This window comes from Culex pipiens, chromosome 3, assembly GCF_016801865.2.
Source record: "Culex pipiens pallens isolate TS chromosome 3, TS_CPP_V2, whole genome shotgun sequence".
Lineage (NCBI taxonomy): Eukaryota > Metazoa > Arthropoda > Insecta > Diptera > Culicidae > Culex > Culex pipiens.
Genome location: NC_068939.1, coordinates 13,127,344 through 13,154,296, shown reverse-complemented (window position 1 = coordinate 13,154,296; position 26,953 = coordinate 13,127,344). Strand labels below are relative to the sequence as shown.

Sequence of the window (26,953 nt, the reverse complement as noted above, 5' to 3'; positions counted from 1 at the left end):
ACCCCAAATTTGACAACCTGTATCTCCGGAAAAATTCAACCAATCAGGATGCTCCTGGCCGGGTTGCATTCGGTTCCGGAAATCCGGAACATCCGAAAAGTTCATGTTAACTGTTTTTCACGTATATGCGATACCACTACACTCACAATAGTTGAAATTGATCCATAAAACTTACAAGGCCACAAAACATGATTGCCAGAACCACACTGGAGTGTTACTGGCCAGTTCCAGGTAACCTGGACCTGGTTCCCGGATTCCCGATGAACGGCCAACTTGACTTTTTTTATGAAACCCCATCATGTTGCATATCAAACTTCTTGAAATTGAAAGATATGACATTCTAAGGTCATGCCGTTATTCTCTAATCAATTCTGGCCCCTCTGGAACCGGTTACCCCCTTGGGGTCACTTCCGGGCAGCCATGCCAGATATACAGATAAATCTGTATTTTACAGATTTTTCGAACACAAAAATCAGTATGTACAGATTTTTTGAAATTGCTTACATTTAAAAATTCAACAATTTATTAATTGATCTATTCTTAAATACTATTAAAAAGCATAAATCTGCTGTTAAAATTTAAAAAATGTCTTGTATGGCTTTGAATTTTACATGATACAGATAAAATACAGATTTATTTTTAAGAAAATACAGATTCCCCAAAAAACAATCTGGCATCGTTGCTTCCGGGATATGAGAGACCCCTATCATCCGACATTTCCAACTTCATGAAATTGAAAGATATGTCAGTTTACGCTCATGCCGTTGATATCTGACCCATCCCGGCCAATCTGGAACCGGTTACTGGCGGACCCTTGGAGGCACTTCCGGGAATATTGAATATCTCAGGATTGAATTCGAATTTTGGGGATCTGTGAAGGTCAAAAGGTGAGGCATTGTGGCGTTCTCAACTCAATTTGGCTCAAAATGAACGTGCGACAAATTAGCACGATTGCGACGATTTGACGATTAGGTGTAAAAATGAGAAAATAGATATCAATAAAAATCAACTTCAAAAATATCGGAACATTCCGAGGTTTCTGATTCATATTGGAAAAGAGAAATTATCTGAAATTCTGAAAGATGATTCAAATAAACTCTAAAATTTAAACGTTGAGCTAATTGAATAAATATTTTTTAAATTCTAGGTAACTGATTAAATATTATAAATGACTTGTATTACGATTCATGAAATCAAACATATTTTATAGAATTTTAGGATTTTCAAAATAGCAATGTTGTCAAGTCATTTTGAAAAGTGCTGATAAGGCCGTTGAAAATATTTTTTGAAGTTTATGTCCCTCGACTCTGATCAAAGTTGAGGAAGGGGGGGGGGGGGGGGCAAAAAAATAAAAAAAAGTTAAAAATTGAAATTACAGGCCACTGTGTCAACATTTGAATGAAAAAAGTGTTTTAAAATGCATTATACACCTGTCCAGTAGGGTGCCCAGAAAAAATGACCCCCTGCTCCACAAGCGGAAAACGGTTTTTTGGGTTATTTTAAGCATCTGTGAAAATGTTGAGCAAAATTGGATGAGATTAACTCATTGATACCCGAGCCTAAAGTTGGTGAAAAAAATGTTTTTCATACAAAAATGACTTTTTTAAATCGCTAATAACTTTTCAGGATCGAGTTTTACAGTTTTGGTTTGTTCTACAAAGTTGTAGAGCATTAAATTTTCAATAAGAATCTCACTTTTGGGAATATTTGGATGCAAGTAGCGCACCGTGCAGACCAAACCGTAAGAAACTTGGGTTTTCCATACATTTTTTCGGTTTTTCCCATACAAACTTCACCTCCGAGTATCAATGGGTCATATTTTGCCTAGAGTCCTAAAATAGGTCAAGGAACAATATTCAGCTTGTGGAGCGAGGTTTTGAAAAAAAAGTCCCAGCTTTGGATTGACATAGGGCTAGTGATTTTTCACAGCGAGAAAAATAAAATAACGCGGCATGCCAATTTCAAAACATTGAAATTTCACGGCAATTTCGCGGTACTCAAAAATCTGCCTAAAATTAACGCAAAATTGTGTTATTCAAGAGTAGTTGTGTACAGGAAAGTTACTGAAAAAGTTAGCAGTTGCTTAAGATACAAATAGTATCCCCTAACACAAAGTATTTAAGACAGTTTAAAAAAAATGTGAGCTCAATTTCGTGAAATTTCGGAATTTAAGATTTAACCATCCCAATTTTACTGAAATTTTTTAAATTTGATTTGGTAAAAGTAGAATTAGTAGAATAAGAGATATTTCATTATGTTTGCAAATGGTTTTCAGGAAATTTGAGTATTTAGCCAAAATTTCATTTAACACAGTTTTGTTTACATTTCGTTGATGGTGTACCATATTGAGACGCGTCAGCTGTAAATAGATAGGACGTGTCACAAGATAGCACTCAAGCGACGATTTGTTATTGATAAAACCAGATAATTAGAAAATGTTGCAAAGTACTTAAACCAATTTCTTAAAACATAAACAACTTTATTTTTGTACAAAATTTCCTTTTTACAGAGATTCAAAAATAAATAGCAAAACTACTCTGCAGTTTCTTCCTTGCAGTTTTGAAAATCGTCCATTCACATTTTTTGTAAAATGTTTAAAAAAAATCATGCTTTGAACGAAAAATTGGCGAGATCCAAGGCATGTTACAACCAAAGCTTATTTCGCTGGAACTTTTCGTAAAACATTGCAATAAACAATATTTTCGAAATGAGTTTCAAAATGCCTGTTTAAATTCTAGTGGACTGCTTGAATAAAAAAAACTCACTTAATCCACCAATGTTGTTGGAGCCTTCCTCACTCATTACCAACAATGGCTGATATGATGGGGTTGTACACAAATTTCATCTATTTTTTAGATCCGGAATAAAAAAGTACACCAATATCACTTAAGTGGCAATATCTCGAGACAGGGTTGCCAGATCTTCAATGTTTTAGACTCGTTGGAAAGGTCTTTCGATAATCTAACCAACGATGGGTCGGATGGTGGATCCGGACATAGTTTACATACATTTAAGTGAGATCCGGCTTCCAAAAAGTACATCAATATCACTTAAGTGGCCATATCTCGGGACAGGGTTGCCAGATCTTCAATGAAAAGGTCTTTTGATAATCTAATCAACGATGTGTCGGATGGTGGATCCGGACATAGTTTACATACATTTAAGTGAGATCCGTCTTTCAAAAAGTACATCAATATCACTTAAGTGGCAATATCTCGAGACAGGGTTGCCAGATCTTCAATGTTTTGGACTCGTTGAAAAGGTCTTTTGATAATCTAACCAACGATGGGTCGGATGGTGGATCCGGCTAAACTATGTTACATACATTTAAGTGAGATCCGGATATATGTGAAAACACATTTTTATACATAACTTTTGAACTACTTATCGAAACTTCAATCTGTATAAAACTCGATCTATAGGACCCTAAACCAAGTCAAATGCAACAGGTTCGGGTCAAATCGGTTCAGCCAGTGTCGAGAAACATGAGCTAGTTTGTTGGTCACATACATACATACACACACACATACACACAGACATTTGTTCAGTTTTCGATTCTGAGTCGATATGTATACATGAAGGTCTACGACGTTTTTATACAAAGTTCATTTTTAGAGCAGGATTATAGCCTTACCTCAGTGAGGAAGGCAAAACTTGATGTTCAAACACACTTAGGGACAATTGGTTAATAAATTAATAAGAATTTCGCGGCATTTCTCGATATTTACGAAATTTCACGGTCAATGGCAAATTTCACGGATTACGCGGCTTTCGTGAAATTGCGAAAAATCACTAGCCTTAGATACATAAGCTGGACAAAGAGAAATAAGACGACGAAAATAAATTTTGTTGGTGATTCGATTATCCGAAGTTTTGATTATCCAAAGTGAATTTTTTTTTCGGATAATCGAGTTTGGACTGTATTTGCTAAAAGTTTAGTTAAATTCACCCGTTTTTCGACTTCCCGTGATTTTTTATTCTGGATCTTTAACTAAATCAAGCCACGTTTTTTTTCAAAACGGTAAAAATATAGAAGAGCAGTTCTCTACGGAATCGGTCTTTTTTCTTTAATTTCAATTTTTGTATTTTTTAATACAGCTGAAACTTTTTTGGTGCCTTCGGTATGCCCAAAGAAGCTATTTTGCATCATTAGTTTGTCCATATAAATTTCCATACAAATATGGCAGCTGTCCATACAAAAATGATATGTAAAAATTCAAAAATCTGTTTTTTTTTGATTTTGAATTTTTGAAAGCCTTGATTTAATTTTTTTTAAATATTTTTTTCGAAAAGATCGGAAAATTTCACGAATGTTTCATATTTTAACATTGTGAATCGGACCATTACTTACTGAGATATCGACATTAGAAAATGGTGGGTTGTTTAGGTAAGACTTAGAAAACATCAATTTTCTTGTTTTTAAACATTTGCATGGTAATATCTCAGCAACTAAGGGTCGTATCAACAATGTCCGAAAAAGCAAAATATAGAGAATTTTCTCAGCTTTTCAAAAATATTTTATTTCAAAGGTGGCCAAACATGGGCACTATTTTTAAAAAATCAATAACTGCGACTATTTTGAAAAAAGTTACATAAAAATGGCTATAACTTGAAAACGGTGCCTTTTATCAAAATTTAACTAAAGTACTTTTTGATTGCAAATTCAATTTTACATCAAAAAATGAAATTGAAAAAAAATTGCGACCAATATTTCGTTTTTTTGTAAAAAATTGTATTGATTCAAAAAATCATAACTCGGTCAAAGATTTTTTGCCCATTCTGGAAATTTCTGAAATGTTGGCATTTGATGTCCTCTAAAACATATAAAAAAAAATTAAAAATAGTTATTTTTTTGCAAATCAAGTTTTAGTGACAAAAAGTTAAATAAAAAATCACCAAATTTTTTTTTACCTTGTATCATTTTTTTTCAGTGTAGTCCATATCCATACCTACATCTTTGCCGAAGACACCAAATCGATCAAAAATTCCTTCAAAAGATACAGATTTTTAAATTTTCACATATCATTTTTGTATGGACAGCTGCCAAATTTGTATGGAAAATTATATGGACAAACTAATGATGCAAAATGGCTTCTTTGGGCATACCCAAGGCACCAAAAAAGTTACAGTCGGACTAAAAAATACAGAAAAAATCGAATGACCGAAATCTCAGAGAATTGCTCAGAATCAAAGAGACTTTATTGGAAAATTGGACTCGCGATTCGGTAGCGTACTCAAAATTCTGAAAAAAAAAAATTTCATAAAAAAAAGTTAAAACCGTTTTTAAAAATCAATGGACATGCCGTTTAATGCGGGAATTAATGTTTTTTTTCATAGTTCTGAGATCGCCATTGGATCGGACATCAAATCAACTCTTTGAACGGCTTTGAAGTTAAAAATCTTTGAAAAACATGACTTCGTAAAGATCGGATTTGTGATCAAGGATCACTTCTTCCGATTTCGTGTAAGTTGGCGGAGAGTAACCCAATAGTTAAAATTTAGCAATTAAGAATTTGTAATTACCATTAAACGGATTAGAAGGATTAGAAAACAAAAGTTAAATAATCAGCAGCACCAGGACCTTATTGCAGAACGGAATGTACTTGTACCAACCTAGCTTAAAAGCTGCACATAGATACAGTTCGTTTGATGCGGATTGCAAGCGAAATTGTACAGATGCTAAGGAAGTTTTTTTTTTGTTTCGATTAACTGTGCAGTTAAAATACACATGGTAATGTTACATCTGGGAATGTTGACAGAATTTGTGTCGGAAAACACTGCACAGTTTGTGAACAACTTGCCGAGGAGTTCATTATAAATTGATAGAGCGAACAGTTAATTCAATTTTGATTAGTTTGAAATTGACTACTTCCTCAGAAAGACTTATTTCAGCAACAGAGGATATCGCTACAGAGCTTTTGGAATGTGTTCCTAGAATATAAAAAAGAGGTTCTTTTAGTTGCAGAAGGCTAGGTAATTTTTTTTAAACAAAACCAATAATAAAATAAAATAATAATAAAACAATCTAAGCCTGTATGATTTTCATCGAAACAAGGTTCGCTATTTTCGGACAAACCCAACAAAACATGATGATCCAACTGTCCGTCCATTTGTCAGACAGTCAGTCTTCTGGAAGTGATTACGTCATCTTATTATACGGGAGAAAAAAAAAAGATCCTTGGCCTGAAACCGCAAGACTGAGGTGTATTTGCACAAACAGGTCAGCGCTGATAACGTGTCAATTAACCCTCGTTGCGGTTGTCTTCGCTGGACAGGCCCTGTCCAGTGTCCATCCGTCTGGACAATGCGGGGGACGTCCCCTTCCCCAACCTCCCCAGACAAGTGGAAACAAAAGTGAGAGGCCTCGAAATGCCTCAATTACTGTTAATGAAGTAAACGAGCTCTCTCGTTGCCCTTTGAGATAAGAAAAAAAGGTGGCCAAGACAGGGCCTCTAATTTTCGTCGTTTCCCTCTCGAAAGGTCTTTCCCTGCTGTGGTCCTAACCTAAATTCACACGAAGGAAATAAAAGGAGAAAACGCAACGGAAGCGCTCAAAACCAGATTCAGTTGGGAAATAATGGCCAGCTTTAAGAGGAGAGGAAATAAAAATAACAATAAATCCCAATATTTTTTGCAGCAACAGGGAAGCAACGAGCTGGTCCCGGTTGTGGATGCTGGGTTGAGGGCATGGCACTAAGAGGGATAAAATAAATTTTGGTCCCAAATTGCTTTCATCGCCTTATCTGTAAGGGAGATGTGGTGGAACTTGAGAAATATTCAAGTTTGAAGAGATTTTCTGTTATTACTTGAAAAAATAGCAGCAAAATATAATATTCATATAAAAAAAAAATGTTTGAAATTATTTACATTCCCCACTTTACCCTACCCCCAAAACGGCATACACACACAAGCTCTCTCTCTCCATAAGAAGCAACAATTGCAGCGCCGGATTTTAAGGGGTTGAGCTCGGGAAAAGTTGGCCCGTGGAAGCCGTTTGGTCTTTGGACGACCACCATGGGGACACACACAGCAACAATGGTGGTTGCGGTAGATGAAATAATGCAAACTGTTGCTTCGCCGAGACGACTTCCCAGAAGTTTGTCGTGTCTTTTGGTCCAGGCTGGGCCCACTTTTGTTGTTATTTTTTTATCCCTTAAGATGTTTATGGACAATTTTGTGGAGAAACTTTTCGTAGAAACAATTTTTTTTCCCAAGGATTTGTCTTTAAGCAGGATGAATGTGAAACTTTGGGGATTATTTTTATTTCATAATGATTTTATTTTGTAACAAAAAAAATCGGCTTAGCATACTCTGTTTCTTTCTTCAATTGTTGTTTCAATCCTTGATCAAATTTAAATGTTCCAGCGGTTAAGGCGAAACGCTCAAGAATTTTTAACGTGTCCAAATCTACTTTAGCTTATCTCCGCTCTGGTAATGGTAATCCTCCGGGGGAAGAGAAAACCCCTCCCCAAATAGAATTTAAAGTAAAAAAGCAAGCAAAAATTAAGTGCCATTACACGGAGAAAAAAGAGTTCCCAAAATCGTGAACAAGCGTTCATGAAAATGGGAACCACGAACAAAGTGTTCAAATTTCATGGTACGTTTTTCAAAATCGTACCATGGGATTTGAACACTCTGTTCGAGGTTCCCATTTTCATGAACGCTTGTTCACGATTTTGGGAATTCTTTTTTCTGCGTGTACACAGCAGCAATCCTGACCACCACGACTACTGGGAGAGAAGGTCAGTAAAATGGCCCCCCTCGCAAATATGGAAAAAGTGGTTAAAAGGAAAGTGTCCCCGTCCCCCCCTCAGCCCTCCCACCAAATGGATGCTGTAAAATGGAAATGAACCCCGTCACGTAATGGTTGCATAAAATTTTCGAGCGTGTAGTTTAATTGGTGAAAATATAGCGCAATTGCAGACCACCCTATTGGACCCCTCCCTCCCAATTGTCAGCATAGAAAATGGACGGGTGCTTAAAATTTTATGGCGGGTGAAAAGTGAGCAGTAAAAAGTGGTTAGCTTACCGAATTGGGCACGGGTTCTTTGATCTGGGGAAAATTGACACAAAGAGACAAGTGAGATTTGCATAATTGTGGAACAAAGGGATTTGATGTTTTTGGAGATTTGTTTAATTTTTGTCTATTTATATGTATGTATGTATGTATTTGAACCCCCGTCTTGGCAGGACTTGGCCATGACCACAGTATATTTCAACTGAGACGGTTCGGTTAGTAACCACCATATATCTCAAGAACCTTTGAAGCGAATACCTTTCTCTGGCTAACGATTTCTTCTGAAATTGTACAGACATAGATCGGTAATGCAGATGACTCGGGCCAGGCAATCCACGACTCCCTCGTCCAGTTCATAGGGACGTGGCGTTACATCGTGCTGCCATCTGGTTTTTTTAAGTGCAAGAGTGGAAAAGTGCTGAGTCATCGTCTAAAAATAGACGGCGTCCTATCTCGCCCAGCAAAATGAAGTCGATAAAGTAGTCGGTTTCGATGAGAAAAAGTGGAAAACGTGGTCTAAAAATAGCGACGCCATCCCCCTATGAGTATATGAGATGGCCCTGGGCTGTTTTGAGACGGTGTTAGTAGTTATATAATGGTTTGATATGTTATACCTTGTGACATTATTTCGCCACTACGGAACAAATCAGTTCAAGAGCATTAACTCCATGATGGCCGACTGGTTAGCGTCCCAGACCATCAATCCAAAGGGTGTGAGTTCGAATCCCACCTGATTCTTAAAGGTTTTTTGTTCATATTCAAAGTTCAATTCCTGATTCCAAATTTCAAGGGAACCGACCGGGATTTGATCCCTGAACCTTCTGCATTCGAGGCAGAAGCCGCAACCATTGAGCCACGTAGCCGGTTCTATTTGTTTAATTTTTGTCTATTTGTTATTAAACTATGACTATGGAAACTTAAGAAACGTGGCAATTTCATGTTTCAAATTCAGTGATTTAAGCACTGAATTTACTTTACGATTAATTGAAACAATTCATGAAAACATGTTCTTTATTTTACGTCTTTTCAGATCCCCAACATCGAAAAATTGTTTAAACTTTTTTTTACCTTTTTTAGATGAAAATTGCAGTTTTTCAGCCTCTTGTTTTTTGGGTTTTTTAAGCCTAATTAAAAAATAATCAACAATCAAATTACAAGCCATGGTTTCAACAATTAAATGCAAAATCGGCTAAAACGTATTATTTATCACTACACGGATAGAAATCATGTAAGCTAATCAGGTAACTCTATGTTTTCGAATTCGTAAACATTGTTGATTTTAAAAACATGTACATCAGGATGACAAGAAAAATTTAAAATTTAGGAAAATCTCAAGAGATACCCCCAGGCTCGATTATTTAGGCAATAATCAGTAACTGTGCCAATTTTGCGCCAAAACGGTTAAGGTTGAGGGGTCGCTTTTTTTCGTTGAAGTTTATATGGGGAAAATCGCAAAAATGTATGGGCAAAAATATCGCTTCAGGATTTTGGCAGCAGGTGGTGCAAGTCTCGCCCAAAATTGCCCAAGTGTGTGATTCTTCTAGGAAATTTAATTTCCCACAACTTTGTCGAAGGGTGCACGAAGATCCGAGTTGAACCTGATGGGGTACTTGAAAGTATTTAATGGGTAAATAAAACGCAACAAAAAAAATGTGCAGGAACGATTGTCCACACTCCAAACTAAAAAGATTTGTTTTGTATGGGTCTGAGGTTTCAAAAAAGTGTCCACGTGGTTTGTGGATGGTCCCTAAGTGGTTTAAGCACTTCTCAAATATTAGTCTTGATCTACAAAAAGCAATTGAAATTATTTTGAATTAAAGCAATTATCCATAAACTTCGTGGACTTTTTTTTTAAATTTCAGACCCCCTCCCCTATGTGAAAAAAAGCGTGGAGAATTTGAAAAAGGTGAAAATTTATCATTGAGTTCACTTATTACCAATGAAAATCGAACCAAAAGTTTCCGAGATAGCGTCAATTTTAAAATGAGAGCTAATTAGATGACACCCCGGGCAGACGGTTACAACAAAATTCATGCCATTTCAATAACAAAATCTGTTAAAATAACAGAAATTGTTATGGAATCTTCCTGAAAAATCAATTTTTGCATAAGGGTTTAATAACAGTTTAAGTTATCATAACAAAATTTGTTATTGGTCTGATATTTGTTGAATGCCAAAACAACTTTGGAATAACATTTTTTGTTATGGAAGAATAACTCCAACTGTTATTGGGATGATCGGATTAGTTGTTAAAATAACAAAAAATAATAACAAAGATTTGTTCGAAGAATACCTAAAATGTTATTAGTCTGTTATTACAATAACAATCCAATAACAAAAAATTCATAACGATGAATAATAAATCATGTTATAAATAACATAAATTGATATTGTCGTAGTATTTTCAAATATCAAAATATGTTATTCCCAAGTTATTTCCGTCTGCTCGGGACTGAGAAAAACTCATTTTCCACCAATACTGACTTTTAGGAAGCTGTTTTTCAGCAACCTGATGTCCAATTATCTAAGTTTGTGAAGAAATATTGCAACAAAATTTCTCAGCTTATCAGATATTTTTTTGCAGGCATGTATTTCCTTCTTGAAATATTTTTAAATTACAAAAAATAACATTTTTTGACCTGAACATTCCTACAACTTGAGAGCAAAGCGCATTTTAAAATAATTTTCTATTAAAAATTAGGTTTTGCATCAAGAAATTAATTTTAAAATGTTCGCTTTTTAGCAAGTATAATAATTTTCCAAAACATTAAAAATCGAGCACCAGAATTTAAAATGTATTTGTGTTCAGAAAAAAATTGTTACGCATGAAAAACATCTAGATGTTTTTTATTCAAATTTCAATTATTTAAATTAAATTCCCAAAATACTTATTTTTTTATTTTTTGATTATCTTTTATTATATTTTAGGAGACCAAAAGAGGCATATTTTGCACTTGTTTAGCGTAGTACGTAGAACGATGTTTTTCATGCGTAACAATTTTTTTTCTGAACATCAGTACACAAATACATTTTTGTATGTTTTTATTTGAATGAAACTATGTGTTTATTTTGTTACCCTATTTCTTGATCTAAAATTAAATTTGCTATCCATAAGAACTTAAAAAAAAAATAGATATCTTGGTTAATTTTCATGTTATAGCATTTAATAACTGTTTTTTTCTATGCAAAATACGCGACTTTTTTACCTCTAGATGGTATGACCAAGCTTTCCCATCGCTGAACATATTTTTTCTAAAAGATCAGAAAACTTCCTATAAATTCGCTTCAAAGACATTGGGAATTGAACCAATGGTTGCTAAGATACAACCTCTGAAAGAAAAAAAAAAAAACAGGAAAATGAGGGTTTCTCTACATCACTTAAATAGAGTTTAATTTTTGAATGACAATGACTTAGCAACTCAACTAATTTTCATTTAAAAAAAATTAAACTATTGTTTAATTTTCCGAGCTTTCGATTAAAAATATTTTTTTAATTTTCAAATGAACCTTTAGATTTTAAAAGGCTTAACTCTAAACAAAACACAAATTTATGACAATCTTATGAAATTAATTCAAAAGGGGTTTTAACAAAAATATTGGCTTCTATTTTCATTTCAACTAAGAATTTTGTTTTACGGAAATTTAAAATAATACTCGGAGCATTGAATGCATAAACAAAGCAAATGAAGAACAGTTTCTAAAACATGTTTTTTTTTGCAATTCGTGAAACTGCTTACTTTTCCTGTCACCCTCGAATGACGAAACGGCCGACTTTTCTTTACTTGAAATATCAAAATCGAAAAGTAAAACTTTTCAATTTTTTGATGAATTGACTGAAAATTCGAATCAAAAGGTGTACTTCGGAATTGCAAAAAAAAATGTTGTGTGGAACTCTTAATAAAACTTCATTTTTTCAGCTATCGTCTTATTTATCCAAAATTGGATAAATGTGTGACTCGTGCTGAAACAATCTTCTAATTGCAAACTGTTACAGAAACTAACATAAAATTTCAATATGATGTTACTTTAGTTTGCTTAAAACACTTTGTTACATGGATGTGAAAAACAAAATGGCAAAATACAAGATTCTAATTGGAAGTTGGCTTGACAATGATTTGGCGAAGAACACTGAACAGTGTTTTTATAGGTATGCTTAATTTGGCGTATTCAAACTGATAAAAAAAACTGTTTATTTTCAATTCGCTACCGTTATTGACTAACTTAATTTCCATTCCATAATACTTATGAAAGAAAAAAGTAACACAAGAAACTTCTTCCTGATTTGGCATTTCATGCAGCTTGAAGATTACGAGGAAATCGCATTTTCCACCTTTCCACAGAAAGGGTTTAAACGCTGAGCAGGGACATGGAGATCACCGCTGCCTTCCATCAATGTCGTATTCTGCGAGCACACACCAAACATCAAACGCTCATCCACCCACACCTTGATTGAGCCCGACTTTGCATTTCCAACGTGGAGGCTATTATTCGTGCGCAACGTAAATCGCATTATCTTCTCAGGGGGCCAAAATAGGATTGAGAATCGATCCCGGCCCTGCCCGACTATTGGCATCAGATCAACGCGTTATCGGCGAGACCCCAAAATGTCTCGACATTCCTCGAAAGAAGGTTTGGACCACTTCTCAGATGGACATTTTGATGGGGGGGCGGGGATAATTTGCCAAAGCCCACGTCCTCCTCTCTCTAGCTCTCTACCGAGAGCAGTCCCAGACATAAAGCTAACTTCTTGGGCGTACAGCCCCCTGGAGATAAAAGTCAATCTGGCCAGAGCTCGAGTAATAAAGTCTTGGTGTTTAATCTCGGCGATGCCACCGTTAGGTGGGGTGACATTGAGGTTTTAGGGGTTGAATAAACGAACAGGTTCAAGTAAAAATTGTTTACGGTGGCTTCTGTGCCGTAAAAACAAGTGGGGTTTTCATGAGCAAACCTAGGCTGCAATAAAAAAAGGCTTCCAAACATATTCCACTCAGGAAACAACTCAAATGACATTGGGATTGAAGGGGCGGGGGAGTCGGAAAATTCCTCATTAAACAAACCGACTTACACGCTGAAAAGCCAAACTCACGAAGGATTGTCGCGGCAGGATAATTACCCTCTCGACTGGGAAATTCTTTGGCGCAAAACTTGTGGCAAAGAAAAAATGAATTTAATTTTACGAGTAAATTTACGCAATGATTCACCAGGCTGACTTTGCAGACGCCACGCCGCTTTTTTCTCTTTCTTGGGAATTGTTTCACGCAGCAAATTTTTCTTTCTTTTCCGGAGAAGTTGTTTATTTTTCACGTTAGGCGCTTCAAAGCTTCTTTTTTGGGTCTGTTTTGGCGTTGGGAAAGAATGCCCCGAGGGTGACATTGTGGGCGTAGGAAAAGCGTTGTTTTTCGGGAAGTTTTGTTCGTGGGGGGCGTGAAGTAAAACAAAGCTTTTCGGCGGAGACTTTAAAGTTAACCCATAAAAGTGCCATTACATTGTTTCAAGTTCTTTCGTGAAGAGATTACCAAAGTTGGTGATAATACTAGGGGCGAGTTGCTTTTGGCTGTGTCGTTTTGTGAGATAAATTGAGAAAGTTAGCAAAATTAAGAGAATACTCATCAACTCATCAACTCAACAACTCATCAACTCACCAACTCAACAACTCAACAACTCAACAACTCAACAACTCAACAACTCAACAACTCAACAACTCAACAACTCAACAACTCAACAACTCAACAACTCAACAACTCAACAACTCAACAACTCAACAACTCAACAACTCAACAACTCAACAACTCAACAACTCAACAACTCAACAACTCAACAACTCAACAACTCAACAACTCAACAACTCAACATTTCATCAATCCACATATGTCTCACGAAGACATTAAAATATCAATTCCTCATTTCTCCATGTCCCAAGTAATTACAACATAATCCGTCATGTACCCGTCAACCCCCTTTTCAAAACTGCTGTGCAAAATCTAGAACACACGACTCAAGCTCAATTTACTCCGTCTTAATCAACCCAGACAGACAGGTTCATTACCATCACACTCACGACTTGTACACACATATCGCAAAGTCATCATCACCAACCTCCCTGTTGCTCGTCCAAGGACTCAATCCTGGTGGTAGCGTTCCGGAAAGGAACTGTGTCAACATCAGCCACCGTCGTCAGGATTTTTGGTCCGTTTGACTTTAACACTCAACCAACTGGACGCTTTCAAAAGTCCTGCCTCCTCACAGTTACCCTTTTCAAAGATTAATCTGGCCCTAATTGAGGATGCACGTAGTGGCCGCGTTGGTGTAGGTTTTGGAGATCGATACTTGGCTTAGGACTGCTTTGTAATCCTCAGCTAAAGAGGGGATTCTGCGAAAATCTGCCGCGGCAAGGTCAGACATAAATCGTCTTGTTTGACCCAAAATTTTGCAAATATCCGGACCGGCGCAGGGATGAAATGGCCATGTGAATATTGAACGAAACGAGCTGACTAATAATAATAAATCAAACCGTGCGTGATATCAACAGCGGTCGACAGATGTTCGGGTGTTAAACGAAATGTCCTTGGATGTGTCACAAAATTGTCACACATTCAAAAATCTGTAGGAATTTTCCGATCGATTTCAGCAATGTTGTAGAGAATATTTAGGAACAATAATGGTTACTTAAAAAAAATAGTCATTATCTTATTATCAGTAAATGTTATAGGTGGACAAAACCACTCTGTTTAGGGTCCGCTCATTTCCGCTCGCTTATTAAAAAGAGCGGCTTTTTTGAACGGCTCTTTCGCTTTTTTACAACATTTTGATGAAAACGCTATTTTCAATTAATTCAATAATACTATCGATTGACTCATTAATCAAAGTTTTTTTTTTATCCCTACTTAGGGACATTGCAACGGTTTAAAATAATTTATAGTGGGTGTATACAAAATTTTAAAAATCATTTTTAACATTTTTCGGTATCAAGTCATTTTGGCGCAAAATTAATGACCTTGTCAAAATTGGTCAATATTTTCCCAGAAGAAATAGGTGAAATACTGTAATACCAAAATAATACCAAAATGTGGTATCCTGACTTAGAAAATTTTCCTGACTTAGAAAATTTATGAAAAAAATCATAACGATGAATAACAAATTTTGTTATAAACAAAATAATATGTTATTGGCCTAGTATTTTCAAATATCAAAAAATGTTATTCCCAAGTTATTTCCGTCTGCTCGGGTATTTAATATTTTTTGGTGAAATTTTCCAAGTTAAACATTTGAATATGCTCATTTTTTTTCGGGTAGAATTTCAATGTTTCTTTACGATTAGTTGTGCATTTTTTTGTAAATTTAGTTTAGAAAATCATTCAGATTTAATTTGAAACAAATTAGAAAACCGAAAACAAGGGTTTGAAAACTTTTAAATGGTGTTTAAATATTGGCAAAATGCTATTTAGAATCTTTTAATGATATTGATGATGAAGTTGCAATAGATCCCGTAACGAAATATGTCTAGACTGTCGTTTTTTTCTCATATTTCTTGAAAAAGGGACAATTTTGACAAATTTGGCATGAATTTATAAGCATGAAAATGTTTTTATTTACGTTTTCAATCCCCAAAAACAATTTAAATACTAAAATTTGTAGGAAATTCAAATTTTTATATTTTTGAACTGAAAAAAAAACAATATTTTAACAATCTTTTTATATTGTAATGTTTCTATCAAAAGTCCGCAGTTTCAAATAGAACCGCGGTTCTTATTCTGTGAACCATGGGTTGTTCATTCTTATTAGTGAACCGGATCTTTTGAGTGGCTCGCTCTCTCTGGTAAATGTTGGATTCTCAAAATACTTTTTTTCTTGTTTTGTGGTTAGATTACGCCCCAAGCTCTTTTTTGTCAACATTGATAATTTCAGTACGTCCGAGAGCACCCAAAAATGTTTTACAAAAATTATAGCGGCAAGCCCTACTGCATTGTGTTTACCGCAGAGAGGATTCTGAGAACGGAACACATTTCAAAAAATCTACAAGGGAGGAAGGATGCTCGGACATACCGTATCAAACGCTCCAATTTACATAAACAAATCTTGATTTTTCTGAAACACACAGTTTAATTTTCAATGTAAAAAAATCAATGGCTGGTGTATTTTTTTTTTATCTCATCGAATATTTAAAAATATTCTATCATTTCAATAGAATAAAACTTTTTTTCTTGGATTTCAGCCAAAAACGTTAAAAAATCTATTTCAATGGAGACTTGCGAAAACTCCAATCTGAAATGAATGACACTATATAATCGGTATGAAATTTGTGAAAAGACAAAGTAAGCAAAAGAGATTAATTTTTGTTGCCTAAATTATGTTAAATCTAATTTATTTAAAAAAAGATAAGTAAAGTATTTTATCGGAATAAAACGTGCCGGAAATGATCTCCTAACATGGTAAAAATAAAAGTTCATGAATAAAATTGGGCATATAAGGCTTAAAGTAACTATTTTTAGAATATACACGGAGAGATTGTTAAATGCTTATCTATAATTCAATGGGTTGTTTTTCGTCTAAAATCGTACTAAAATATTGGCTAAGGCTTAATTTTAGCAACGAATATTATCTTTTAAAATCGAGTGATTTGATTTGATCTCTTAGATAATCCTAACAAACTTGTAGTCAGGACGTTCTGACGCCCAGGGCGGCGAAGTTTAACATCAAATTCGAGTTCTGCGATCCGATTTTAGACAAATTTGACTAGTTGATTGCCTATTAAATTGAAAAATGATTTTTTTAATATTTCATCAACGCCATTTTGGCCACCATCTTGGATTTTTTTTTTTAAACATTAGACAACATTTTTTTTTTATATTCGATTATCCTAAATTTCGATTATCCGAAGCGAAATCTTGCCAAGGCCTTCGGATAATCGAGTCTGGACTTTATTTGCCAATTCCTACATTAAAAAGCTAAATCACCCCTAAAACTCCTTTATCTCCTGCCCGTGCTCATCGTTCTCGCAGATAAAGTAGTGCTCGGCCTCGCAGCCGGCATCGTTGGCGTGCCAGTGCCAGCCCTTGTCGGGGATGTTGACCAGCGCGACGCAGTCCTCGACGCCGCCGAAATCGTCCGGATTGTCCGAGCGCCAGTTCATGAAGCGCACCCGCGCCCCCGTCGCGTGCCAGTAGAACAGCCCCTCCTGGCCGAGGTCACTGGCGCCCAGCCACAGCACGGTCACCGCGACGTCCAACACCTCGGACCGCTTGGCCTCCTCGACGACGGCGTTGTGGCGCTCGACGGAGTCGGTGAAGGCCAGTCGCATGCCCAGGAAGAAGCAGTACTCGTTCGCCTTGTGCCAGTTGGCCTGTTTCGAGAAAAGGCAACTTTATTGAAGTTGACTTTATACTTAAGATTATTACTTACCTTGAAACTTGGGATGAAGTAACGCGAAGATGAAACGCACTTGATCCGTTGAGCAAGAGTCAGAACGAAAATTCCACCCACCAAGAAGAAAACGGTTCTCGGTAGCATGACTGCACAAATTCGTCTCCAGTTTTAAACTGATCACATTTGATTGGGTATTTTGAATGTTTTCTGCTTTGATAGTGACTTCATAAATCCTAATTTATTCTCTGCATTGGTCAATGGAAATGATGAGCCTCAATTAATGGGATTCGCCGGCGTTGCAAAAACATCGTTTCTTAATTCAGAAAAAAAAGACAAATTAAATAAACAATGTTGTTGAAGGTGCCAAAATTCTATCTCTTATGGTAAGAGATACGGAGTGTTCCAGTTGGTGAAAGAAATGTAACTTTTTTCAATTATTTTCAAGAATTTATGAGTAGCTATTTTTAAGAATTTATGAGTGGCTGATGCTGAACACATCATGGTCCTAAATTAGACTTCTAGGTGGACTAATCATTAACTCCGTTACGTTGAAATATGCATTTTGGCACAACCAAACTGTAAATAAAATTACTATTTTTCTTACAATGAACAGTTAAAAAAATAATTCAACTAAACCAAAGTTTAAACATGCTTTTTCTTCAAACTTTTTTTTAAATCATTCGATTCTATAATTGTTCCTTTGAAATCCAAACCTGCCCTATGCCCTCGATGCCTCTGTGCTCTCTGATGCTAACTAGATAGGAATCCCAGCAAGCTAAGCACAAGAGAGCACAGAGGAGTCGATATTTGCATGGCAATATCTCAGCAACTAAGGGTCGTATCAACAAAGTTCAAAAAAGCAAAATATTGAGAATTTTCCAGCTTTTCAAAAATATTTTTTTCAAAGGTGGGCAAACATGCACAGAGAAAAAAGAGTTCCCAAAATCGTGAACAAGCGTTCATGAAAATGGGAACCACGAACAAAGTGTTCAAATCCCAAGGTACGATTTTGAGAAACGCACAATGGCATGGCAAAAATAAAAAAAAGTGTTTTTTGCTAATCAAGTTTAAGTGACAATAAATAAAATTAAAAATGGTAAAAAAACTGTTTACCGCGTATCATTTTTTTTAAGTGTAGTCCTTATCCATACATACAACCGATTTTTGAATTTTCACATATCATTTTTGTATGGACAGCTGCCAAATTTGTATGGAAAATTATATGGACAAACTAATGATGCAAAATGGCTTCTTTGGACATACCGAATGCACCAAAACTGTTTGAGCCGGTATAAAAAATACAAAAATAAAAATAAAAAAAAGACCGATTTCGTAGAGAATTGCTCCTGTATCTTAATCCTGAGTTGAGATATGGACTACCTTTCGATTTGTTCGAAATGGGTTTAGTTTACTGGTACTAAGGAGAACGAATTGAATAGAGAAGGAAAAAAATGTAAAATAACCTTCGAAAAAATCAAATTCAAACCTTCAAATCTTGCACTAAACAAAAAATTCTCAGAATTCTCCACAACATCCTTCTGAAAAATATCCATTTGCATCACGTTAGTTCCTTTTCTCATTAGTCAAACATAGGCCCAAAGCCGGCTTACCATAGTGGTTGGGTTGCCCATCCCGGTCTATTTCCGGCTGCAGATCAAACGTAGTGGAATCCTTACGTCACACCACATCCAGCGGGAGTTGCATGATTGGGATGCACAACTCAGTGGGTACTGTTCGTTTGAACATTTTGATGGGGCGGGATGGCCAACTCTTGACGACCCACTCCCAATATTCTTCTCTGTCTCTTGTGTCCAGGCCTACTGCGTAAAATTCACCGCAAAGATAATTCGTTGAGTTCAAGCTAAAAATAGTTCTTATTCTGACAATATTATTGTTTGAATTTGATACTTGTGTAAACAAAAGATTCAAGGCCTGCAAAGTGTTGCTCAACCAAACCGTCGAAATGTTGATGGAAAGCTCTGCCGCCGGCATCCAGCTCAGTGCTTCCTGCTTCATTAATTATTGAGGTTAACAGGGATTGGGACAGCACCAGTTACGTTTACGTAACTGACCATTCGTTGTGCTGACACAGTTGTTGTCCAACATGACGTGACAAGGACGTGGTTTGTTTGATGATAACTTCGACCATCGATCACAGCCCGGTGATCAATCAGTGGTTAAAAGAGTTCCACTTTGAACACTTGGGAGAACTGAAAAGTTTGAACTCCAAATTCTAGGTTGTGTTTGTAGATTACTGGAAAAAGACGAATAAGTTATCTCAAATAACGTTCAGCTCACCTGGCAGTGAAACAAGATAACTTTGAAAAGGTTACCTCCGTACACGCTAGCTTACGAACCCAGTCATGTGCGAGAACTTTTCTTTCAGTTGATACAATTTTCTCTCCCACCTGCCCCAAAAACTCATCACGAAACATCTCACACATATGAGCGGCTTCCAGTGTCTGAACACAGTCTCAACGGCCAGGTGGTGAATCCTTTCCGGTTTTTGTTCCAGTTGAATGCTAATCTTGGCCCCCCGGGGGGAACGAGTAGAAAAACCAACTCTTCCCAGCACCAGCGTCTCCGGTGAGCTTTTGCCCGAACATCACACTTGTCTGGCTGTTGTGCCGGGCGCACAACAATGTTTCTTAGATATAATTTATGGTCGGAATGAACTGAGAATAAATAAATTTTTCTACTCTTCGCCGACGCATCCCGGGCAAGCGGTGGGATACGTTGGGTGAAGTGAGACTTCTTTTTTCTAGTTCCAAGTTGTGTTATATGTTTGCCTTTTCCTCACTGAGGTAAGGCTTTAAACCCTAACAATGAACTTTTCACATAAAGCTCGTAGACCACCCTTCATGTATACCTATCGACTAAGAATCGAAGGCTTAACAAATGTCTGTCTGTCTGTGTGTCGGTGTGTCACCAAAATTGTCACAAAGTTTTCTCAGCACTAGCTGAACCGGTTTAGTTCAAAAGTTATGAATTACCTGATATCGTACCAAATATCACCATGTTATATATCGTTGGTTAGGTAATTAAAAGACCAATGGAATGAATCCTAAATATTGAAGATCTGGCAACCCTGTTTCATGTTATGACAACTTAAGAGATATTTATGTAGTTTTTTTTTAGACGGATCCCACTTATTTGTATGCAAACTACCTTTTCAACGAGTCTTCAAATATGAATATCTATGAGAATCTTTTAGTACGGAGTGAGGAAGGCACCAACCAGATAGGTGGATTAGGTTTGTTTTTTTTTCATGGTTCTTTACTGACATATTCGTTTATTTTAGACAACATTCATTTAACTCAAGCTGAATCTTCAAATCATCACCTTTGTTCAAAACCATGCTGCAATCCCCTAAATAGCACCAGCTATTAGTACTAATATACCAACAATGAATATCAGTACCAAACTCGATCCAAAAGATGATTGTTCAGCCTTGTTGTTGTAGCATGATATTGCATTTATCGTCGTGATTTTTTTATTTTTTATTTGCAGCACTGCCTTTTTTCTCTGACAACGTTTACGCTTCTCCACGCATTTCACCAGCTTAGAACAGTTGCACTTTACAGTATCGGGGTTCGAAGTTCTGCGCATAGTTAACAAAGTACCCGGGGGAACGTTGTTGGACAAATCCTCGATCGTGAGCAGATCACCCTCGAAAGTGAGCCTTATTCCCTCGTGAACGTACATCCCACATTGCTTCAACTCGCAGATATCATCATCACTAATCTTGAGGCAGGACATTCGGCCTTCCAACAATTGTAACTTGGGTCTCACATAGTACGTCACAGCGCGGTTCGACCTGCACATTATGCCCAGATAGATGGACGTGGTAAAATAACTGAATCCCAGGAACATACAATCTGTACCCTCTGGATCATGGATAAGGTTGAACATATGGTACGGATTTCGGATCTTCAGCAGGGTTTGCTTTACCGGTAGATAAAAACTCCATGGTGGAATGTCAGTCGCGTTGGAGGCAGCTGTGGCGTGCAAGTTGCAGTTGCCAATTTGCCAGTCTACGGTACCGTCGGTGGATACAAGTTGACCCCAAATCCAGACACTGAATAGGGGGAACATAACTTTAACTGTCATCCTGACAAGTGGTAAATGACTCTTAGAATGAGCCTCAATGTAATGCATTAGTAATATCATACCATTGCAAGATCCAATTTGGTTTCAACAAACGCTTATTCCGTCATATTATGTCAATTTCATAGTCAACAGTAAAGTGTTATGACATCAGAGAAAATTTGGTTTAGTTAGTGGCAAATATTCATTACATGGAAACTTGTTGCTCAATGCCGACTGATCTATATTCTTGCTTGACGTCACTTTTTGGTCTCAATTTTGACATACTCAGAATCCCCGGGTAATTTTACGCTAGTTTGAGGTTTTTGGTTTCTAAATTTGATTTAAAATTTATTTATTTACCCTGTGATCAATACGTCAATTGCTGTATCAAGTAGGCAAATGTTCATTTCATCCTTTGTTCGAAAAATTGTAAAAAAAAATATTTAAACCCTCTACAACCCAACCCCGCATCTAGGCGGGCCTCGATCGAAAAATTCGTCAAAAATCAACTTTTCAACGAATTTTTGATCCTTAAAAGCATTTGGAAGAAGGAGTCTTAAAATTTAAGAAAATATTAAGGTTGGAAGTGTGACTTGTTTTATGTGACTTTTCCAATGTTTAAAAAAATGTCATATTTTTTGGGGTTAACTTTGGCTGTGTTTCTTACTAACATTTCCCCTATGTTATGTGAAAATAAGTACACAGTAATTTTTGTAGTGTACCAGTCTATGCCTCTAAGCACTTTTTACAATTTGAATGATAATGGTATCGTTCTATAGTAGAAAATGGGAAAAAACAGCAAAAAAATTAAACAAAAACTAAAAAAGATAAACGCAAATCAAAATATTAAAAACGAAACAAGAAAAATATATAACAAGGGAAATGAAGTTTTTCGTAGAACAAGAGAGTTGAATCATTCTTAATTGTTTTTTTTTTTCAATAAAATTTACAACTTCAACACTTGAAACTTTCCGGAAATTTCCCGATGGTTACTTTTTCTGAACTTAAAAAAAATCTGGTATGGTCACTCAAGGTCGCTATTTAAAAAAATCGAAAAACTGCAAACATTCCACTGAAATTAAACTTTTAGGTGGAACTTGAAAACGAGGCACTTCAACAAAAAATCTGTAAAGTACTTTTCGATTGCAAATTCAAACTAACTTATAAAATGAGGTTAAAAAAATAAATTTCAAACTGCATCTCAAAATTTTAAACTCGGCGGCAGAATTTTTGACCATACTTCTCTATGGCTCGAAAGTTGCGGGTTTTGGTCCCCTAAAACATGTCAAAAATCTCCAAACCAAAAAAACACCAATTTTGGAAAATTTAGTTTATGAGGAAAAAAGTTAATCAAAAGATCTGCAAGATTTTTTCCGTGTGCCTATTTTTTCTGAACAGTCACAACATTAGGTATTGATGAGTTGTGACTGTTCAGAACTTTGCCGATGAAAATTCCTGAAAAAGTTACAGATTTTCGATTTGTTTACGTACCATTTTTGTATGGAAAGCTGCCAAAATTGTATGGGGACTTGTATGGGTGAACCAAAGACAAAAAAAGGTTGAGTCAAAAAAAGGTTGTGCCAAATCACAAAATACAGAAAATAAAAATGGTCGAAATCGGCCTATTTCGTACAGAATTGCTCATCTCAGATAGGAATTGAAGTATTTTTAAATTAATAAAAAAATTCTCAAAAATACGCAATTCAGGAATTTATTTTTTTGTAATAAAAAGTTAAAAAAATCTCATTTTTTCCGTGTACCGTGTAATTATTCTCAAAAGTCCTAATCATAAACTTCTGATTTACCGAAGACACCAAATCGATCAGAAAATCCCTTTTCAATGTACATAATTTCATGCATTTACATACCCATTTTGTGTGACCAGCTCCCAAAATTGTGTGGAGACTTGTTTAGAAAAACGAATTATGCTTTCAAAAAAGTGTCCACCTGGTTTATGGATGGTCCCTAAGCAGCATGGACAATGTTTCGTCCAAATAAAAAATACAAAGAAATGTCGATCCGCGAAATCGTAGAGTTCCACTCTTATTTATAATTGTTCTTTTGTTATCTGTTCTTCTTAACTTATTTTTCGTAAAATTTCTTCGCCAAATTTCTACAAAATGCAACTCGAAAAAATTTGCTAAGTTATAAGTAAAAGAAAAGATTTTTTTAGAAAACAAAAAAAAATAAAACGTGGGATTCATGATTGCTTTTGATAGATGAACATTCAAGCGGCCAGGCCTACTGCGTAATTTTAACCGTAAAGATAGTTCGTTAAAAATGGGGGTTTGTTCTCCAAGTCCTTTGCTCTTTGCTCGTTGAACTCCACCTTCCCCCAGCATCCGTTCAACCGGTTTTCTCCGGTGTGGCAATCGTTTCCGTTTCTATATGTTCTTAAAGACGCATGTGGCGTAACTTGATATACATTTTCATTTCACACCCCGCGCCATTTCCCTTCTGCTGCCGCAGGTCGGCCACAGCGGAAAAGTGCTGAAATTCCAAAACGGATCCGTCGTTCCGTTCGGTTGATAGTCACTAAAACTGCCACCGAGGCGTGAGATACGAATATTTCCTCCGAGCTGACAATGCCCCTGCCGAAATGTTTTGGGGCGCACGGAAACGGAAGTTCTTCGAGGCAACATGTGGCTGACTGTGTTCGAGCAAGTCGATGATAATCGCATTAATTCTGGCTTCCCCTTAACCAGCCTCTCTAATACTCTCACGCAATAAGATGGTTCCATGCTGGCTTATTTGTTCCGTCGAGCCTGCTCAAGTACCTTTCGGGGGTGAATTATTCATCCGATTCGGTGTGATATGGTGCTGGGAATGGAATATTTATGCGATGAGTAGTTCCTTTCGGCACAGGTAAATGGCGCACACTTGTTGGCGAACACGTTAATGGGGTGGAAATGTCTTGCCTTGTTGTTGAGAAGGATCACTAATAATAAGTGGGGACAAGGTTGAGGTGAAATTTGTCTTCGTCTTGACGAGAAAAGGTCAAGGTTACAGAAGAATTGTTACTTCAAGACCTTGTTCAAACCCTTCCAAAAAGAAAAACTCAAGAGCTGAGACTTTTCGAATTCCTAATGATTCCAAGATTTTTTCCTCCGTCCCATCCATCACACCAGCAACCCCTCTCAGCGGTGATTAACAATTCAGCTCTCGTCACGTTGCCAGAATGTCAACCGTTCGAATTTCAAATCCAGAATTGACATTCTCGAAAATCTGCTGAATAATGGAACATCAAATAAGCGATGATCCTTACCGCACACAGAAACAGGTTCAATATCTTTTTCTTTTCTTTTCGCAATCCCCGGTGGTGAAAAGTAAGGAAAAGCCCGTCGTCGTCGAGCAAAAACTTTTCTCGGAAGCCAAAAATCAATAATCCCGAAATTGTGTACGCTTAAAGACTTTTATCTTGCTGGGCTATTGCTTTTATTTGCGAAACTTTTTTTTTCCCTGGCAATGACAAATGAGGGACTGGGGCCAGGTAAAAGACTGGAGGGGTTATTTTTGCCTTTTCACCTCTCATGGTTGTGCTTCTTGAAGAAGGTCTCTTTTTTTTTTGTTGGGATTACTTGAGAGATATCATCTTAAAGGGGTTATGAGGCAGAAAAATTTAAATGTAGAAAAAAAATTTGAAAAATGATGAAATAATTACAAACATTCATTATTTTGTTTTAAATTCTAAAATGTAAATTCACAATTCAAAATATAAGTCCAGGTTTTGTAGTGGTTTGAAGTAATTTTCTTCTATTGTTAATGCTTTTCTGTTTTTTGCGTCTTAACTAAGGATAGGCAATTGCTTGGCATATTATTATCTTCATATCAAGAATATTTGGACTCGTTAAAACATATTTTTATTTTTTGTGAAATTCCGATGTACTGTACCACAACAAGTTTTTTTTTTCGAAAAAAAGATTTCGTCAATACTTAGATATTTGAAAACAAATAATAGCAATACAACTAGACTGGTGTAAATTGCATTTAAAGTTTTGTTCGTTTAAATGTGGAAACCCTAGCTTGTACTTTCAATTTTTAATATTTTCTATTTTTCGATCCCCATCGACTTTGGTTAGAGTAAAATTAATTTAAAATATCTGCAACGAACTAAGGTAATGTGAACTGAAAGCTACCAATTTAGTTTAATTTGGCGCTCAACTGACGATTTAATTTTGATTTTGAAAATGTTCCTTTGCTTAGAAAATATGTATAAGTTTTGTTTTACACATAGTTTTTTAGTTTCTTTTCTTTTACGGTTTTGCCTTCCTCACTGAGGTAAGGCTATAATCCTGCTCTAAAAATGAACTTTTTATTAAAAGCTCAAAGACCCACCTTCATGTATACATATCGACTCAGAATCGAAAACTGAACAAATGTCTGTGTGTGTGTATGTGTGTGTGTATGTGTGTGTGTATGTGTGTGTGTATGTGTATGTGTATGTATGTATGTGACCAAAATTCTCACTGAGTTTTCTCAGCACTGGCTGAACCGATTTTGATCGAACCAGTTGCATTCGACTTGGTTTAGGGTCCCATACATCGCTATTGAATTGTTTGAAGTTTCGATAAGTAGTTCAAAAGTTATGTATAAAAATGTGTTTTCACAAATATCCGGATCTCAATTATATGCATGTAAACGATGTCCGGATCCATCATCCGACCCATCGTTGGTTTGGTAATTGAAAGGCCTTTTCAATGAGTCCAAAATATTGAAGATTTGGCAACCCTGTCTCGAGTTATGACCACTTAAGTGATATTTATGTACAATTTTGAAGCCGGATCTCACTCAAATGTATGTAAACTATGTCCGGATCCATCATCCGACCCATAGTTGGTTAGATAATTGAAATGCCTTTCCAATGAGTCCAAAACATTGAAGATCTGGCAACCTTGTCTCGAGTTATGACCACTTAAGTGATATGTATGTACTTTTTTGAAGCCGGATCTCACTTAAATGTATGTAAACTATGTCCGGATCCATCATCCGACCCATCGTTGGTTAGGTAATTGAAATGCCTTTCCAATGAGTCCAAAACATTGAAGATCTGGCAACCCTGTCTAAAGTTATGACCACTTAAGTGATATTTATGTACAATTTTGAAGCCGGATCTCACTTAAATGTATGTAAACTATGTCCGGATCCATCATCCGACCCATCGTTGGTTAGGCAATTGAAAGGCCTTTCCAAAGAGTCCAAAACCTTGAAGATCTGGCAACCCTGTCTCGAGTTATGACCACTTAAGTGATATTTATGTACTTTTTTGAAGCCGGATCCCACAGAAATGTATGTAAACTATGTCCGGATCCATCATCCGACCCATCGTCCATCGATTGTCCTGCCGTTTTGCAACTGGTAAACATAAACACTCGCCCTCGCGTACTCCGCAATCACTCGTTCTTGACTGTCCACAGGGCTCTCACAAACTATGGCAAAACGAACCGGTTTCAAGTATGTGTCATGTTTTTAACTTGTGCTCAGATC

The 26,953-nt window shown here is 36.3% G+C and overlaps 2 protein-coding genes across 5 annotated transcripts in view; one reads left to right on the top strand and one right to left on the bottom strand.

The window, feature by feature from the left end:
• LOC120423495 (rap guanine nucleotide exchange factor 4) overlaps nucleotides 1-26,953 on the top strand; it is a 330,099-nt gene that overhangs the window by 47,883 nt on the left and 255,263 nt on the right. The window lies entirely within an intron of this gene.
• Nucleotides 16,963-17,534, bottom strand: LOC128093589 (perlucin-like). The gene is made up of 2 exons (XM_052710997.1): nucleotides 17,417-17,534; nucleotides 16,963-17,357 (listed from the first exon to the last, which is right to left on the bottom strand). The coding sequence occupies exons 1-2, from the start codon at nucleotides 17,522-17,524 to the stop codon at nucleotides 16,974-16,976; spliced, it is 492 nt and encodes a 163-aa protein (XP_052566957.1). The 5' UTR covers nucleotides 17,525-17,534; the 3' UTR covers nucleotides 16,963-16,973.

Excerpts from the sequence above, each read along its gene's own strand:
- LOC128093589 (XM_052710997.1), bottom strand. The coding sequence starts at position 17,524 with ATGCTACCGAGAACCGTTTTCTTCTTGGTGGGTGGAATTTTCGTTCTG. Across the intron at positions 17,358-17,416 it reads ACTTCATCCCAAGTTTCAAG|GCCAACTGGCACAAGGCGAA; the intron begins GTAAGTAATAAT and ends TTCTCGAAACAG.